Raw genomic sequence first — 16,284 nt, 5'->3', positions numbered from 1 at the left:
CCTCTTTGCCATCATCACCTCGCTTTTGTAAGTAGTCAGTCGCATAATCCAACGCAGAAAGGAGGTTACAGCCTGTCAAGCGTATTGGAACAGGCTTTGAAAGCGTCTTGTTTGCATCTATACTGTAACACATTCCACTGACTCTCGTGTTACGCCAAACGCTCCTCTGTACTTACCTACGCTCTTCTGCTCCTTGCGACGACCCTGCTACAATAGCTGTACTTACATACACGCACCCAGCGCCTGCTTACCAAACGTATAGCATTTGGGACTCCTCCTGTTCTCTGCATCCATAAGACGGAAACAATACAAAAAGAGATAGCCAAGATGGATGACGATAAGTTCGATCTGTACAGCGTGAGTGTCTGTCCCTAGTCTCTTTCATGTAAATCGACTTTTGTACTCACCATCTCGGACACACTTTTTGCACCTTTGCTGCGACTGTAGGACGATCTCTACTCGGACGTCCTAGCAAAAGAAGATGAGCAGCCGGCCGTCAAGCAAGAGCCAACTTCGGATTCCATGAATGTGGACCAAAACGGCTCTTCAACCTCCAACACCACGTCCAACAACGCCAAACGTCATCGAGCGGACTCGATCGACGAAAAGCCTTCCACCTCCCAACACCAACAACCCCCCCAACCGCAAGCAGCACAATCATCCACATCATCCTATCAACAACATCGAGATGAACCCCTCCCCCCACCCTCCTCCCTCCCTCAACAGCCGCCTCAACCACTCCGCAGCACTATGTCAACCCTTGCTGGTCGACCTAAAGTCACCGATCCCAACATTCAGAACGCAGTCTATATCGGCGATCTCAACTGGTGGAGCACGGATGAGGAGATCCGACAGATTGCAGCTAATCTTGGTGTGACAGTCTCTCTCAACGATATCACTTTCTCAGAGCACAAAGTGAACGGCAAATCCAAAGGAGTAGCATACGTCGAAACTGATAGTGAACAAGATGCCAAGAAGATCAAACAGTGGTTTGAAGAGAACGACTTTCAATTCCGCAGAGCTAATGTGACGTTGACGACAAGTGCCAATGGCAATCCCTTCAGAACGTTACCAAAGGATCCCGTGCCGAAGAATGAGAGGAGTACAAGAGGTGGTGGTGCGGGTGGAGGTGGAATGGGTGGTGGAATGGGTGGTGGAATGGGTGGTGGAATGGGTGGTGGAAGAGGAGGTGGGAGGGGAGGAGCTCAAGCACCCATGGCTGGTGCACCGATAAGGATGGGCAATGCCGGTGCCGGACCAATGGGAGGGATGGGAATGGTGAACCCGATGATGATGATGATGGGTGTTGGTGGTGCTGGGCTGGGGACGGGGGTAAATGCGGGTGGTGGAGGAGGTGGGGGAGGAAGACCGTACGGTAGAGGAGGTGGAAGAGGTGGTGGGTGGGGAAACAGAGGTGGACGTGGTGGTGGACAACAGGGTGGACAACAGGGTGGACAACAGGGTGGACAGCAGGGAGGACACTTCAACCCGAACTTTTTTGGAATGCCTGGTGCGGGTGGGATGATGGGTATGCCAATGGGGATGGGTGGTATGCCACCGATGGGCGGGATGAGTATGCCACCGACTGGGCCAGGTGGACATCAAGGACCGCCTGGCGGAGGCGATGATCGTGAACGAAAACGACACAGAATGGAGGAGAACTAGAGAATGTTGTCCAACCGAAAAACGTCACTGATAGCTTATTCATTTGTACTATGCCATCCAAGCGAACTTGCCTTTATAAGACGTACACACATAAGCGATGGTCTCATGAGAAAGCGAAGCTGTCAACGAGTCTCGAAGCATACACATGCACAGAATCCGCATCACACACTTGAGCGCTCACAAGAAGTCGATGAAACGGTTATGAAAGGCTATTGACCGCTGCTGTCTATCTTCTACATAATTTGGGAGTTGGGCTGTTTAGGGGTCAAGGCGCTTAGGATCACGAGGGAACATGCTCGCCCTCCTAATGTTACCCAATCCCAAGTAGAACATCACCACTCTCTCCAGTCCAATACCACCACCAGCGTGAGGAGGGCATCCCAACCTGAACGCCTCCACATAGTGCTTCATGCTCTCCACGGGAATACCGAACTCTGCCATCCTTTTCTCCAAGAAGGCTGCATCGTGAACACGCTGAGCGCCGGACAAAATTTCCTGACCGCGCATGAAGAAGTCATACGAGTTCGAGTATTTGGGGTCCGCAGGGTCAGGCATGGTATAGAACGGTCGAATCTCGAGAGGGAACTTGTCGAGCATGTAGAAATCAGTCTTGTACTTTTCCCTTACCAAGCCACCCAAGAATCGCTCCATCTCGGTGGAGAGATCTTCAGTGTCGTCAATCTCTTTGCCCGCCTCGCGCAAGAGAGCGATGGCATCCTTGTATTGCAAACGAACGGTTTTTTCGGGAAGAAGGAACTCTTCGCAGGGGTACTGACGCTTGACTGCGTCGATCTCTTTGCGGTATCGCTTGGGCAGTTCGCGGAAGATGAAAGTGAAGAGACCGTCGAGAATGTCGACGACTTCGTGATAGTGCTCGTCGAAGGACATTTCCAGATCGAGACCGGTGAATTCGGTCATGTGACGGTGGGTGTTGGAGTCTTCCGCCCTGAAGACAGGCCCAATCTCGTAAACGCGACCAAAGTCGGCAGCAATAGCCATCTGCTTAGCCAACTGAGGAGATTGAGCAAGGAAAGCTTGACCCTTGAAATAAGAAACCTTAAAGACAGAAGAGCCGGACTCGGTAGCAGCACCCTGCAACTTGGGAGTGTGAATCTCAACAAAGTCGAGGTTGTCGAGGTATTCGCGGAAGAGTTTGCACACACCGTGGGTGAGACGGAAGATGGCCTGGTTGGTGGTGGTTCGCAAATCGAGAACACGGTTGTCGAGACGGGTGTCGAGTGCGATCGGTGGAAGAGGACGGTCGGTCTGCTGCGAAGCCTGGATCTCAACTTCAGATCGAGTAGCGTCATCGACACCGAAAGGAAGCTGCTCGAAGGCGATCTCGCTGGTAGAGTGGATCTTGGAGATCTTGATTTCAGCTTCCTTGACAGTGACAGTGTTGGACTCGACTGGCTTGGGAGTCTTGACGATGGTACCTTGGACGAGGACGATGGTCTCAGCAGCAAGACCAGCAGCCCACTTGGTCATTTGACGAGAGACCTTCTCAGGGGCCTGAGCCAAAGTAGCTTGCACACAGTCGACACCCTGTCGGAAGGTCAAGAAGACAAGCTTGGCGGAAGGAGCACGACTGGTCTGGACACGAGCAGTGAGGAGAATCTGCTCACCGTCACGTTCTGGGCTGATTTCGGAGATCTTGGTATACTTGCGACCGGAGCGCTCCTGGGACATGTTGAGAGGAAGCTTGCCGTAGTTCTGGGAGGCAAAGTCGAGATCGGCAGCCTCACGAGCGGCCTTTTCGGCGGCGAGCTTGGTAGCCTTCTCTGCCTTGATTCGCTCCTTCTCTGCCTTGGCAGCTCGCTTCTTCTTTTGGTTGTCCGAAAGAGGCGTTCCATCGGGGTTGAGCTCCTCAGCGCCGTCGGCGGCAGCTGGTGCGGGGGCAGCAGAAGGCTGCCGCTGCTCGTTCTGAATGGTAGCTTGGTCGGCCATGTTGGACAAGCTCAGGTGAAGGAGAAGGTGGGAGGAGGATGATGATGATGTAGAGTTGAGTCAAGATGATGTGGAATGAGCAGCGCTTAGAATTTCTGACTCGGATCGGTTTCTTGAGCGGTGGAAGATATTTGAGACAAGGTTGGTGCGCAGACACTGCAAATGTGCCTAGAAAAAGAAGCTCTTCTGCAGGCTTCTTCTGCCGCGTGACTTGTGACAGAATATCGGAAATCGGAAGTTGCTATTCGACAGGTGTTTGATCTGCTCGAGCCTTCATTCTCTTGCAGGGGTCTTGGCATACACCTCTAGACAAGCGCCCAATCGCCTCTCGCCTCGCTCGCCAACTCGAAAATCAGAAGGCAAACAGAGCCTTCAACTGGAACTCCAGCAACATGGCGGCATCACGTCGCGCTCAAATCCAGTCGCTGTGCGGCGTGCGAAGGGGTGCACTGATCGATCGAGTCGAATCGTATCTTGCTGCGGTCGGCATTTGGTCTCGTCGAGGCAACGCGAAAGCTGTAAAGAACGCTGGAACAGGTGTTGTCGCGATATGCTGCTATCTTGCAGCAGAGAGGTAAGTGGTGCTGCGTCTTCGAAGTTGATATGGAGGGAGGAAGGAGCAGTAGGAGCGGATCCTGACAAGTTTACTGATGATGAGACCTTAACACGCTCACCACTGATGACCACCACAGCCTCGAATCTCAGGTCCCTGATCGAGCAACGGCGATTCGCGCAAGCGGTCTGACTCCAGTGCAATTCGCTGCTGCGGAGCGCGACTTTCGCACAGCAGTCCAGTCTGTCTCCAACGCCCCAGCGCAAGCTCTGTCGGGACCGTCTGATGTGGTCAACAAGGCATTTGCAGCCAGCTTGACCTCGACACCTACACGTCGCAATGCTCGTGCTACACCCGTGGCAACACCGACCGCTGCGAGCAAGAGTAAAGAAGCGCTGCTCGCCAAAGCACAGGCGATTCAGGCTGGGAGCCTGTTCGATCAGACCCTGCGAGCTGCATCGGATAAAACACCTTCCAAGTCGAGACCGAAGGGAAAAGGATCAGCGAGACCTGCGACAGCTGTTACAGCATTATCCGAGAGTGCTGCTGATAATGTAGCGAACGCGGTCGCCTGCGCGAAAGGGCCGACTGCAGCTGCTGTTGACAATGTCTCGACCGAGATGCAGCGTCATCGGCGTAAGCGCAGACGAATGGGCAAAGTGGTGTTTGGTCTATCCATTCAATCGAGTCTACATCGTTTGAATGAGGAAGAAGAGGCGCGTGATGAAAGACAACGTCGGAAGAGGATCGATGTTATTCAGTCGACCATTGAGAGACTGCGCTCCTCCAATCCAACATGGCGCTACTTGGACTCGCCGAGAGACTTTCTCGTTAGCATCTCGCCTTCGGAGAGCAGCAGCACACAGTGATATGGGCATGCAATGTCAAACCTTTCTCTCAAGACACCTGGACGCGTTACAGAGACTAGCTTCGATGGCTGCGTTGATGTCGTGAGGCGCATGCTATATGGAGGATGATGTTGGCTTTGAGACCTGGCATCGGGACGAAATCTCTCTCTTGCCAACCTAAATGAGAGATGTGGTATAGACTTGTCATTGCTCTTCCCATGTGCATTGGGCAATCTTGCGCCAAAACAGGCTGACGGCTTGGCTCTTGGCAAGGTCGATGCCAGATGATTTTGACATGAGCGTTGTTAGTAATCGCAGACCGTCTCTTTGCCTACATGCCAATCCCATGAAGCCCCTTCTTGGCAGACGCCCATGAATGCTCTCGTTACTGTACAGTATGAATGGCAAGTCGATCGCTCTCGTGTATTGGCTGTGACGCTGATCGACCGGCTGTTGAACGAGGAAGATGGTTCGGCTTGTGAGCTGGATAAGCTGCAGCTTTCGTCTGTCAGCGTTCATGACTGCCGAAGAGAAGCAGCAATTTGCGGTTGAATTCAATTTGCCTCCACTTGGATTTGAAACGCGTCCTGAAGCAGCATTTCAAAAGCGCTCTGTCCGGCCGAAGAGCAGCAAGCTTGCCGCTTTCGAGATGACCATTCCTGGTGTCGCTGTTGTCGGCCGTATGGGCACGTTGATCCTTTGGCGGGGGGTTGAGAGCATTGAGACAGATCCGATTCATTGAAAGTCGATTTTCGGCAAGCAATGAAAGCACGTGGGTTTAGGGCACAGCGCTCCAGTCTGTTGTCCAGTGAGCCATGGTGGGCGAGGAGTGAAGGAGGCAACTCAGACTAGAGTGAGTTGCAAGTTTGTATGTGGGTGTGATTGCGCCGCGTTTACCTACAACCATGAGTCTGGAGCCTCTGTACTCAAAAGCAATGCTCTCGCCCGAATATGGACGATCCTGTCCTTTTCGGATGTCTCGCCCGATCTACGGCAGATGTCTCGTCGAAGGTTTGAGCGAGTCGATGTATCATTTGCGCCAAAAAAAAAAAAAAAAAAAAAAAAAAAAAAAAAAAAAAAAAAAAAAGTCTTGGCATTGGCCTTCCCCACTGAACAGACGGACGATGGAGTGCCAAGACCTGCGTTTCATTCCACCCAGGGGCGAGGCAGAAGAGTTGCCAATTTGCAAGCGCGCCAGTTTCCATGAGGACAAGTCTTGGCGATCTTTCAGCCAGGGCTCGGATTTTGTATTTTGTATTTATTTATTTTTTGGATTTTTTTTTTTCCCTGGAATTCAGGCCCGGCGATTGGTCAGTGTCTGGATGCTTGAAATTTCTATTGGCACAGCCTTTTGGATCTGACGCACGTTTTGCTTTGCTTTGCCAAGTTTCCGCTGCTGGGCTTTGGGCGCCAAAGAGCGAAGGCGAGCATCTTTTTGCTAGAAAGAGTTTTGGCATCTCACTCTGTCCTGTCACGCTCCTGCGTCACTCAGTTAATAGAATAATACTAATGAGAGGTCTGCCAAAACTTGCGATAAGCTATTGTGTGTTCACAAGTCTCTTCTTGGCAAGTCGCCTGCCGAGCAGACAGACGCTTGTCCCGAGGGTAAGCTCGACAGGCTACTCGATTAACTAGTTCAGTTTGAGAACGGCAGCTGCGCAGTCAACTTTTCTGGCTAGAGGAGCCAAGCCAAGCCTTTTCGCCCTTGAGAAGCGGCCCTATTCTGTTTGCCAAGAAGTGCAAAGGTTGGTCTCTTTGACTGCTGTTATGCCTCGTCTCCCCCTCTTCATTTACAGTGACAAGCATTTGCCCCTCATCGTTTCAGTGCTCCCTTATACAGCCTCGCCTCTCCTTGATCCAATTGCCAAGAACTTTCTCCCGCGTTTCTTCTTGCTTGACATCTTGCCCTCATCATCCATTCTCTCGATAGCCTATCCTAACCTCCTTCTACAGTCAAGCGCCAAGCTTTCTCAACTGCAACTTGCCCACCCTCTCTCCAACGTGGATCAACTTGCCAAAAACCCCCCTCCGACTATAGATTCTTGGCATTCCCTTTCACCCCTTCCTTGCCTTGCTCCTTCATATACTCGATCGACCGGCGTCTATCACCACCTTCACGATCCCCTCTTGTTTTTCATTCCATACCAGCTCCTCCTACAACGTCAGCTTGCCCCCACCATCTCGACGCAGTACCACCATCTCATCTCTAGCTCTGCACTTCTGACAATAGTATAAGACTACTTCCTCTTCCTCTTCCCCTTCGACCTCACCTCACACATCCTTATCGCTTTATACCTCGATACAATACTACAATGAGCAATCACCTTTCGCCGGCTTCTGCCAGCGAGCACTCTAGCTACACTACCTCCAGCAGTCACATCGGCGCCAGCCCAGCACCATCACATCACTCTTCAGCCACCTCTTTCTCTTCATCATCACCATCGCCATCCTCCAAGATGAACAGCTCTTCCTCATCAGACAACGCCGACTTTGAGCCTCCTGCCAAGCCCATCACATGTCGATGGGATGACTGTGGCAAGGTCTTTTATGATCCCGAGGTTGTCTACAAGCATCTTTGCGACGACCACGTCGGTCGCAAGTCTACCAACAACCTTTGCCTCACTTGCAAGTGGGAAGGCTGCGATGTCAGCTGTGCTAAGCGTGACCACATCACCTCCCACATTCGTGTCCACACTCCACTCAAGCCTCACAACTGCGATGTCTGCGGCAAGACCTTCAAGCGTCCACAGGATCTCAAGAAGCACGAGCGCATCCACACCGAGCAGCACCAACAGCAGCGTCAACACAAGGCAGCGCAGAATGCTGCAGCAAGAACCTACAGCATCTCTGAGCACGCTACTTCCTTCGGTGCCTACCCATACCCACCCATGCACTCTGCCAACGCCTACCTCGGCCACCCTCCCCTCCCCACCCAGCAGGCTCTTTACCCTACCGCTTCCGCATACCCCTCTGCCCCATACCCTCCTCTTCCCACCTCCGACTACTCTTGCGATCACTACGCTCACTCGACATCCAGCGCCTCGCTCTCGCCCATGTCTTCACGTATCGACACGCCACAGGGTAGCAGCCCTGCACCTCACCACCGACAGGACGGCGGCGGCGGCTCTTACATGCAACTCGCCTCCGGTTTCGACCCTCGCAGCAAGGTGACCACCGACCCCACCTCTTACACCTACCTCGCTCATGGTGCTACCACCAGTCAGCACCTCACCGGTAGCAAGCGTGGTCACGAACAGGTCGAGGACTTTTTCCAAGATCTTCGTCACAAGAAGATGGCTCCTGCCTACGACTCGCACATGGCTGAGCGCCTCAATCAGACCTTCGGTGTCGGTGGTCTTGACGATGCTTCGCTCAACACTATCCTTTCCACCTTCGACCCTTGCCCTGCTTACGGTCAAGCACCCATGAACACCGGTGCTATCAAGATGGAGAACAACAACCGCCCTCACGGTGTTAAGCAGGAGACTACCGACCTCGCTCAGCTCAACGCCTTCCTCCTCCAACTCGGTGCCAGTGCCGCCTCGACACTTGGTGGCCAGCACTCTCACAGCTTGTCGTCATCATCATCGGCTTCCTCCTCGTTCTCCTCTCAGGGCCACAACGCCATATTCGACCTCTCGTCGCTCTCGCAGTACGGCTTGACCAACATCCCTGGTTTCGACGAGTCGCTTCTTGCTCAACAGCAGCGCAACATTGCTCAGCTCCCTAGTCGTGCTCACCACCATTACCCCGACAACAACGGTTACGCTACCTCGGGTCATCAGATGCACCAGCCTTCCTTCGACAACGTTCGCGTCTCTCGGGGTCCCGCCATCGTTCCTCAGCTTGCACCTATGGAAGCTGGTGGACACAGCTATCGTCGTGTTGAGGCTCTAACTCGTGCTGCTCCTGATGCTAGCACTCAGTCTATCCGCGCTGACGCCTACCGCTCGCCCGTCAAGGTGGAGGAGGATGCTATGGAGGAGGATGAGCTTGATGACGATGCTTCGCAAGCCTCTCGCTTCAGGTCAGTCAGCCCTGCTGCTTCGTCCGAGAGTGGATGGTCTGAGGCCGCTGGTCGACGTGGTAGCTCTTCACCTTCGCACGGTCTCTACCCTCGTGTCTCGCCTACTGAGGCTTCGCGCAGGTTGCCACCTTTGCGATCCAACTCGACTGCTAGTACTTCGGCAAGCATCAGCTCGTTGCTCGACTCTGATCGACGTGTCTCCTCTGTCCGTCAGGACAGTGAGGGTGCTGCGCGACACTCTGCCCCTGCTGCTTCGCCCTCCCCCTCTGCCTCCAGCTCGTCGTCATCATCGCTCTACCCTTCGCTGGTCGACCGAGTCTCTCAGATGCAGGGTCTCGGCCGTCCCTTGCCCACCGATGACGAGTCCATGCGTCGTGAACACGTCCGTTTGATCCGTGACCTCCTCATCGCAATCAACTTCCCCGATAAGGCCCGCGCTAAGGTCTCGACTCAGATTCGCCTCCCACCCATCCGCATTGACTCTCTCTCATCGTCGAGGATAGAGGAAGGCGAGATTACTCCTTCTGCTTCTCAAGGGTTGAAAGTGGGTGATGTGGAGAGTGATCGGAACTCTACTCCTACCCCTCCTGGCAGGCCAACATTGCCAACCTTGAAGCAGTTGCTGAACGATATGCCCGAGTCTAGACCGATGCGGGAGAGGGAGATGGAGTGCGATGTCTGATTTCTCATTCTAGCTTGTTTTGTATTTGTATACTCAAAATCTTTCACTTTAGTCTTTTTCGCAATATTGATATCTGGTCTTCACTCTCGCCTTTGCATCCGTGTGTGTATTTGCGTGGGCGTTGCTTGCTCAACCTTCTCGCTCGTCGTCATCCATCTCTGTTTTTGTCATCAACTGTTCTGGTCGTCACTTCTCGTTCCCACTTCTCACTTTCACATGTCGTCGCTACAGTAGAATGCTACAGTAGAAATCTGCTCAAGCTGTCATCTTGCCTTTTCCCTGCGCCTCACTCTCATCTCTGGCATTCTCGACATACAACCCACGCTGCGGCTCACTGATCGCAAGTAGAGTTGCGAGGTGCAGAAAAAGACTTGAATTAGACAAGAGTCGAGCTTGCACTCCTGACAACCTCCAAACTCGCCTCGTCCAATTCATCAACCCGCGGCCGAAAGACTGACTTCAGCACCGCTCTTCTCTCCCTCCCCCGCTTGAGCTTGTAATGTTTGCGCTCCAGCTCAGCCGAAATTCGGCTTGCACTGTCAAGGATGACTCTCGGCAAATCAGCCAACCTGGCACAATGGATTCCAAAACTTTTACTAGCAATCCCTCTTCTCAACTTATACAGGAACTCGATCTGCCCTTTCCCTCCTCCTCCTCCTCCCACTCCCCCACTCTTGCCTGAGGCGGCTGGTTCGTCGTCACTTAGTCCATCAAAATCTTCGAAATCGGTGGTACTGGTTTCGAGGAAACCCATGTGCCAATTCCCCACCTTCCCTTTCCACTTGCCCTCGAGTTCTCCTAGCTGGAAGTAGTGACTGATGAACACAACGTTTGGCATCCTCTTGTCCAACCCGAGCAAGTACTCGAGAACTCCAGAAGCGATGCATAAGCCATCGTACGTGCTAGTTCCTCTCCCGAGTTCGTCCAGGATCACTAGGCTACGAGGAGTGATACTGCGCAGAATCTCGGCAGTTTCACTAACCTCGATCATAAACGTACTTTTCCCGCTAAACGGAGAATCTCTAGCTCCCATCCGAACGAACACCGAATCGTGAATAGAGAGCCTTGCTGAGGTCGCTGCGACGAAAGATCCGATTTGAGCTAGGATAACGAGAAGACCAAGGGTACGGACTATAGATGATTTTCCGCCCATATTACACCCCGTCAACAACATCGCCCTTGAATTTGGGTCCGCCGATGAAAGGGTGAGATCGTTCGGAATATACGGCAGAGGTGAAACCACCTCTAGAATTGGATGGCGCATGCCGCTGACCTCGATCTTCGGCTCCTCCTCTTCCTCCCCCTTGCTATCCTGACTAAACTTCGGCCTAGAATACCCAGAACTCGCCGCTAATTGCGCAAGCGAAACCAGCACATCCAACACAGAGAGCGAATTCACCACATTCCTTAACACCACATACTCCTGTCCACACATCCCCTTGATAAACCCCTTAAACGCCAAATCCGCCTCCGCATCCAAAGTTTCCTTCCACTGACCCCTCCTTTTCACCATCTGCAAAACCTGAGGCGTATGAAACCGAACCATACTCTTCGTTGCACTAACCCTTAACCATTCCGCCGGTACCTTTTTCGCATCTGCCACTCTCACTTCCACTAGATAATCTACCCCTGCTACAGTTACGAATTCCAAACTGGGTCGATGCAACACTTTTCGGATTTCGCGAAGGTGCTCCCGGAGTTCGCCTTCGATTATGGCGATGTTGTCTTTTGCTGCTTGGATGGCTGGGTAGAGATCCGGGTCAGGGAATAGGTCAGGTTTGTTGTTCGCCCGGGCTTCTTTTATGGATATCTGGTTGATATATTTTTCGACTGCTGCCTTGCCTTGAGTTAGCGAGAGGATATGATGGTGTAGGAGGGTGGATGAGAGGTTCCAGGCTTCGTCTTCTTCTGGTCGATATTCCTGCGTGACACGGTTCAACCCTAACAGTACGGTAGCTAGCTCAGTGGGCGTTGCTCGGCCGTACGTCATTCTCGCTAACCCTCTCTCCAAGTCAGGCAAGCCATGCAACAGGTTTGGGAGCGAGCGAAGAACGTAGCTTTTCCCCTCAACCAACGCTTGCACCGCATCCAGTCTCTCCTCTAGAGCACTAATATCTGTGAGAGGTCTGGACACCCACTTGCGCAACAACCGACGGCCCATCGCAGTTTTACACTTGTCGAGGAGCCAAATGAGGGATCCTTTTTCGCTTTGTTCGTCAGAAGTGCGGAAGATTTCGAGGTTGGCAAGTGTTGACGCATTGAGAAGCATCGTAGTCCGGGAAGAGAACGAGGCGAAATTGGTCGAGAGTGTGCAGATTGATTCCAGCTGAAAGGCTTGCAGGTGAGTGATGATTTGGGATAGAGCGATGAGCGATAAATGGGGAAGGGTGAGGATGAGGGACATGAATGGTGAAGCTTTTCCATTCCCATCACCAGCTCCATCTGCGGGACTTGCGGCGCTAGGAGTGTCATTCTCGCGAACCTCATCCTCGGTATCGATCCCTCTATCCCTATAAAACTGCGTAACGGCCTGAAACGCCATATTGTAATCCGGCTTCGATTCCATCCTCTCAATCCTCACCCCTCCCCCCTCTTCCGCACCACTCCCTAACAAAAACCCAATGATCTTCTCCGTAGGCTTACTCAACCCTTTCCCCACCAAAACCTCGGCTGGCGCCAAATGCGCAATTCTAGTCTCCAACTCACTCCTCGCATGACCATCCGAGAACTGATCATACGTTAGAAACCCCGTGTTCACTTCAACACTCACCAATCCGATCGAAACCCTATCCTCGGCACCATTACCCCCCTCACTCTGCTCCACAATCGCCATCAACGATTTCGGCTGGTTGGTGTATCCCTCCCCGATCCCCAAACCCGCTCCCATATCGTCCGAGCTTGCAAGATCGTCAATCCACGTACCAGCGGTATACAACGCAGTCAACTTGCGCACGAAGGGAGTGTAGGCATTCTTGGACGCGGCTTTGAGTGCGCGGGTTTCAATCTGTCGCACCACCCCAACTTTGTGCCCTGCTGAGATAAGTTTTTTGACATGAATATGCAAGCGATGGACGGGAATCATGGCGGTGAGAAGATTGCGTTCGGGAAAACACATGATGTTGAGTTCTTTGGATGCGATACGGGCGTCTTCGCCGTAAAACTTGAGTTTGTAGCCAACTTCGATGATGAGCAGCACTCCAGGATGAAGAGATTTGAGTTCGAGGATTTGCTTTTCGAGTGGAGTGTAGGTCAGGACGGCGTCGGTGTCGGCGGTGGCTTTACCCTTGCCCTTTAACTTACTTCCTCGCCAAGATGAGGAGGTGGTTGTGGTGGAGGCGAACTTGCCGAATCGGTTCGTAGTGGAGTTGCCTTCACTGTCGCCTGCTTCCTCTCCACCACCATCATCATCATCGATAACGATGGCTTCGTCGTCATCGTTTGCATCAGTCGTGGCCCTCTTACGTGGCGAGAAAGTATCGCGAGAAGCCATCTCCTCGATTTGCATCTGATTTCTAGCATGCCTGTCAATCGCAAAGTTGCTCCCTATCAGCTTCTTCCTGAACGCCTCCTTCCTCGCACCTTCCTTTTGCGATTGTCCGTTCTCACTTTGCGTCGCCTCTCCCTCTACAACTGCTTCTTGACTATCCGAGGGCTTGACGGGGGCGAATTTCCACTTTCCCATACGATCGATTGTTTCTCGTCTCGGTCGATCATCCTTATCGTTGAGGCGAAAACGCTTATGTGGAGGTTCGAAGCTGGAGGTGAAAGCAGCGTCAGGGAAGGTGGGTCCGCGGGATGAGTGGCCGTTTCTGGTGTTGATGGGATCTGGTTGTGATGCTTTGGCGATTCCAGTGGAGCTTGAAGGGGAGGATTGGCCGGGCTTGGGCTTGAAGAATGCGCTGATGGTTGCTTGACCAGGGGCTTTTTGGGAGGGTGGCGGCATCGTTGCTATGATTGCTGCTCACCATCCAGTGAGGAGGAGGGCCGTGGTGGATCCGGAAGCGTCACAAGCATATGTCGTTGGTCTTCAAGACCCTCGAAATAGAGACGGCATATGGTGGGGATAATGAAATGCGCAGCAATAAGAAGAGGTCCGTGATGAATCAGGGTCGTGTCACTTTGCGAAATGAGACTCGGTCACCTATTGCTCTTGCGCTTTGCCAGTCTCATTCAATTTTTCTTTTCAGGGTCCTCTCGAAAAGTGTTACTTGCGAGAAGGAACGCATCGATCATCCTCCACTCTCCTCATCACCATCTCTTCTACACCATCTCTTCTACACCATCCCATCCTTCGCCCATCTTCGGCCTTTCTAGCACCATGGCCACTTTCTCCTTATCTACACCAGACCCGCCAAAGGAACTCCTTATCCCACTTCATATCGCATTCATCGAAGCCCTGGACAAGAAACGTGACTCACTCGCCTATCACTTCACCACCCACCTTCGCATGAATGGCGTCTACTGGGGTCTAACCGCTCTCGAGATCCTAGGCAAACCCGAAGTGCTAGATCGACAAGCACTCATAGACTTTGTCTTTAGCTGCTGGAACGAGCAAACGGGTGGATTTGGATCGTTTCCGGGACACGATGCGCACGTACACAGCAGCCTCTCGGCAATACAAATTTTAGCGATGAAGGATGCTCTTACCGAGCTCGAGGAGAGGCGTCTACGGGACAGATTGATTGACTGTAAGTCTCAACGCTCGATGTTTAGCAATGGTGAAGAGGTTTGCTAACATAGCTCTTTCGGGTCTCTGCAGTTATTGTTGGACTCCAACTCCCAAATGGAGCAATCCAAGGCGATCAATGGGGCGAAACAGACACTCGCTTCCTATACTGTGCCATCTCCGCACTAACCCACCTCGGTGCTCTTGATCGCCTCCCCCGCGACCTTACCATCTCTTACATCCTCTCATGCCACAACCACGATGGTGGATTCGGTACGGGACCAGGGGCGGAAAGTCATGCAGCTCAAGCTTGGGTCTGTATCGGCTCTCTTTCCATCCTTCAGGCGCTAGATAGGATTGATGCGGAAAGGGTGGGCGGTTGGTTGAGTGAGAGACAGTTGCCAAATGGAGGTTTGAATGGTAGACCGCAGAAGTTGGAAGACGTATGTTATAGTTGGTGGGTTCTTTCGTCACTCAGTATTATACGGAGGTTGCATTGGATCAATGCGAAGAAGCTTGCGAGATTCATTTTGGCTGCTCAGGTAAGTGCCATTTTTCCTCCTCTCCCTTTTCTTTATCTGTGTTGATACTAAAGCACTAATGAATGCGGTTTGGCGTTGTGCGTTGCGTGGGGTACAGGATCCTGATGAGGGCGGAATTGCAGATCGTCCAGATAATGTGACGGATGTCTTTCATACTGTGTTCGGCTGTGCTGGTAAGTCTTATTCCATTCTTTCTTCCTCACTCCAAGCAGACTACAGATAGAGATGTGCTGACGAATCGTTTGGCCTTGGTTGATTGGTGATGGTGCAGGATTGTCGCTATTGGGTTGGGAGGGGTTGAAAGAAGTCGATCCGACCTATTGCATGCCTTTGAGAGTGACCAAGCAGTTGGGGATTGATAGACCATTTCAGCGGCCACCTGCTATCGACTGGAATGAAAGCTGAACAGAGGGACCATTACTCAACCTCCCCATGGACAGTACAAACAGCGAGACTCAAGGCTTCGTGATTGGTTGGGGCAGGCTGCTGCTCTGGAACTGTGATCGTCGGGTAGACGCGGTTGAATGTGCCTGGATTTCGGCTCGAAGATGACAGTATCCGTGAGAGTTGGTATTATGGCCTGTAAGCAGGCTCGAATATAGTATCTTCAGGATACACCATATGATCCCTTCCATTTTGTCTCACCGTCACTCCCTTCTCATCTCTGGGTAACGCTTTCCGCATGTCATACCCATCTTCATCCCTCCCCCCTCCCCCTCCTCCATAATAGTACTCTTTGACCTTCCTATACACTCCATAGCCCATCCCCTCGTACATTTTGACCGCAGTCGTGTTACTTGGTCGTACGAAAAGATCCACGAAATACGCCCTATATACACGATCCGAAACATCTTCGAGCAACTTCATCATCCCCTGTGCCAACCCGAGACGGCGGTACTCGGGGGCGACGGTTATGGCTGTTACGTGGCCGTGCAATGTTGGAGGCTCCTTCTTTCGTGTTGTGCTGGAGGGAAAAAGAGAAGTTGAAAGAGATACGTCCTTGCCTTCAGCTTTACCGATGACGTAACCCATCGTTCTTCCAGATGCAGGTGCGGTCTGGATGAACGATAGATCTGGCCATTGCGCGAGATAGGATAGGTAGAATGAGAGGGAGTAGGTTTCTGTCCAATGATCAAGGTTGACGTTGTTGAATTTGAAGAGATCTGTTGCTCGGAATGGTCTTAGCAATGACATCTTGGCAGCTGTCGGAAGGCGGCTGCGTGTTGGACGGACCGTTGAGGATGATGGGGAGCAGGAGAAAGTTAGAAGCGTTGAGATCAGGAGATCTTCTAGAAGTGGAGGATTGGGTGTCGGAAAATCCTGAGCCGAAGAGAACACGCGGCTTAACAAAACC

At 52.4% G+C, this 16,284-nt stretch overlaps 7 protein-coding genes across 7 annotated transcripts; 4 read left to right on the top strand and 3 right to left on the bottom strand.

Moving 5' to 3' along the window:
• Window positions 1-327: 327 nt before the first annotated feature.
• Window positions 328-1,665, top strand: UHO2_06491 (uncharacterized protein; the record flags this gene model as incomplete). The annotated part of the gene is made up of 2 exons (XM_041554907.1): window positions 328-357; window positions 448-1,665. The coding sequence occupies 2 exons, from the start codon at window positions 328-330 to the stop codon at window positions 1,663-1,665; spliced, it is 1,248 nt and encodes a 415-aa protein (XP_041410841.1).
• A 258-nt stretch (window positions 1,666-1,923) lies between these two features.
• Window positions 1,924-3,612, bottom strand: UHO2_06490 (putative DPS1 - aspartyl-tRNA synthetase, cytosolic; the record flags this gene model as incomplete). Its single annotated transcript, XM_041554906.1, has 1 exon — window positions 1,924-3,612. One exon carries the CDS (start codon window positions 3,610-3,612, stop codon window positions 1,924-1,926), a length of 1,689 nt encoding a protein of 562 aa, XP_041410840.1.
• A 392-nt stretch (window positions 3,613-4,004) lies between these two features.
• UHO2_06489 (uncharacterized protein) lies at window positions 4,005-5,034 on the top strand (the record flags this gene model as incomplete). Its single annotated transcript, XM_041554905.1, has 2 exons — window positions 4,005-4,186; window positions 4,305-5,034. The coding sequence occupies 2 exons, from the start codon at window positions 4,005-4,007 to the stop codon at window positions 5,032-5,034; spliced, it is 912 nt and encodes a 303-aa protein (XP_041410839.1).
• Window positions 5,035-7,325: 2,291 nt separating this feature from the next.
• On the top strand, window positions 7,326-9,722 carry UHO2_06488 (putative Transcription factor pacC; the record flags this gene model as incomplete). Its single annotated transcript, XM_041554904.1, has 1 exon — window positions 7,326-9,722. One exon carries the CDS (start codon window positions 7,326-7,328, stop codon window positions 9,720-9,722), a length of 2,397 nt encoding a protein of 798 aa, XP_041410838.1.
• A 376-nt stretch (window positions 9,723-10,098) lies between these two features.
• Window positions 10,099-13,665, bottom strand: UHO2_06487 (uncharacterized protein; the record flags this gene model as incomplete). Its single annotated transcript, XM_041554903.1, has 1 exon — window positions 10,099-13,665. One exon carries the CDS (start codon window positions 13,663-13,665, stop codon window positions 10,099-10,101), a length of 3,567 nt encoding a protein of 1,188 aa, XP_041410837.1.
• Window positions 13,666-14,040: 375 nt separating this feature from the next.
• UHO2_06486 (putative BET2 - geranylgeranyltransferase type II beta subunit) lies at window positions 14,041-15,335 on the top strand (the record flags this gene model as incomplete). The annotated part of the gene is made up of 4 exons (XM_041554902.1): window positions 14,041-14,410; window positions 14,482-14,930; window positions 15,028-15,103; window positions 15,202-15,335. The coding sequence occupies 4 exons, from the start codon at window positions 14,041-14,043 to the stop codon at window positions 15,333-15,335; spliced, it is 1,029 nt and encodes a 342-aa protein (XP_041410836.1).
• Window positions 15,336-15,503: 168 nt separating this feature from the next.
• Window positions 15,504-16,124, bottom strand: UHO2_06485 (putative N-acetyltransferase 5; the record flags this gene model as incomplete). Its single annotated transcript, XM_041554901.1, has 1 exon — window positions 15,504-16,124. One exon carries the CDS (start codon window positions 16,122-16,124, stop codon window positions 15,504-15,506), a length of 621 nt encoding a protein of 206 aa, XP_041410835.1.
• Between the last annotated feature and the right edge of the window lie 160 nt (window positions 16,125-16,284).

This window comes from Ustilago hordei, assembly GCF_900519145.1.
Source record: "Ustilago hordei strain Uho2 genome assembly, contig: UHO2_contig_19, whole genome shotgun sequence".
Taxonomy (NCBI): domain Eukaryota; kingdom Fungi; phylum Basidiomycota; class Ustilaginomycetes; order Ustilaginales; family Ustilaginaceae; genus Ustilago; species Ustilago hordei.
The sequence above is the reverse complement of the archived record's forward strand: the minus strand, read 5'-3'. Positions and strand labels throughout refer to the sequence as shown.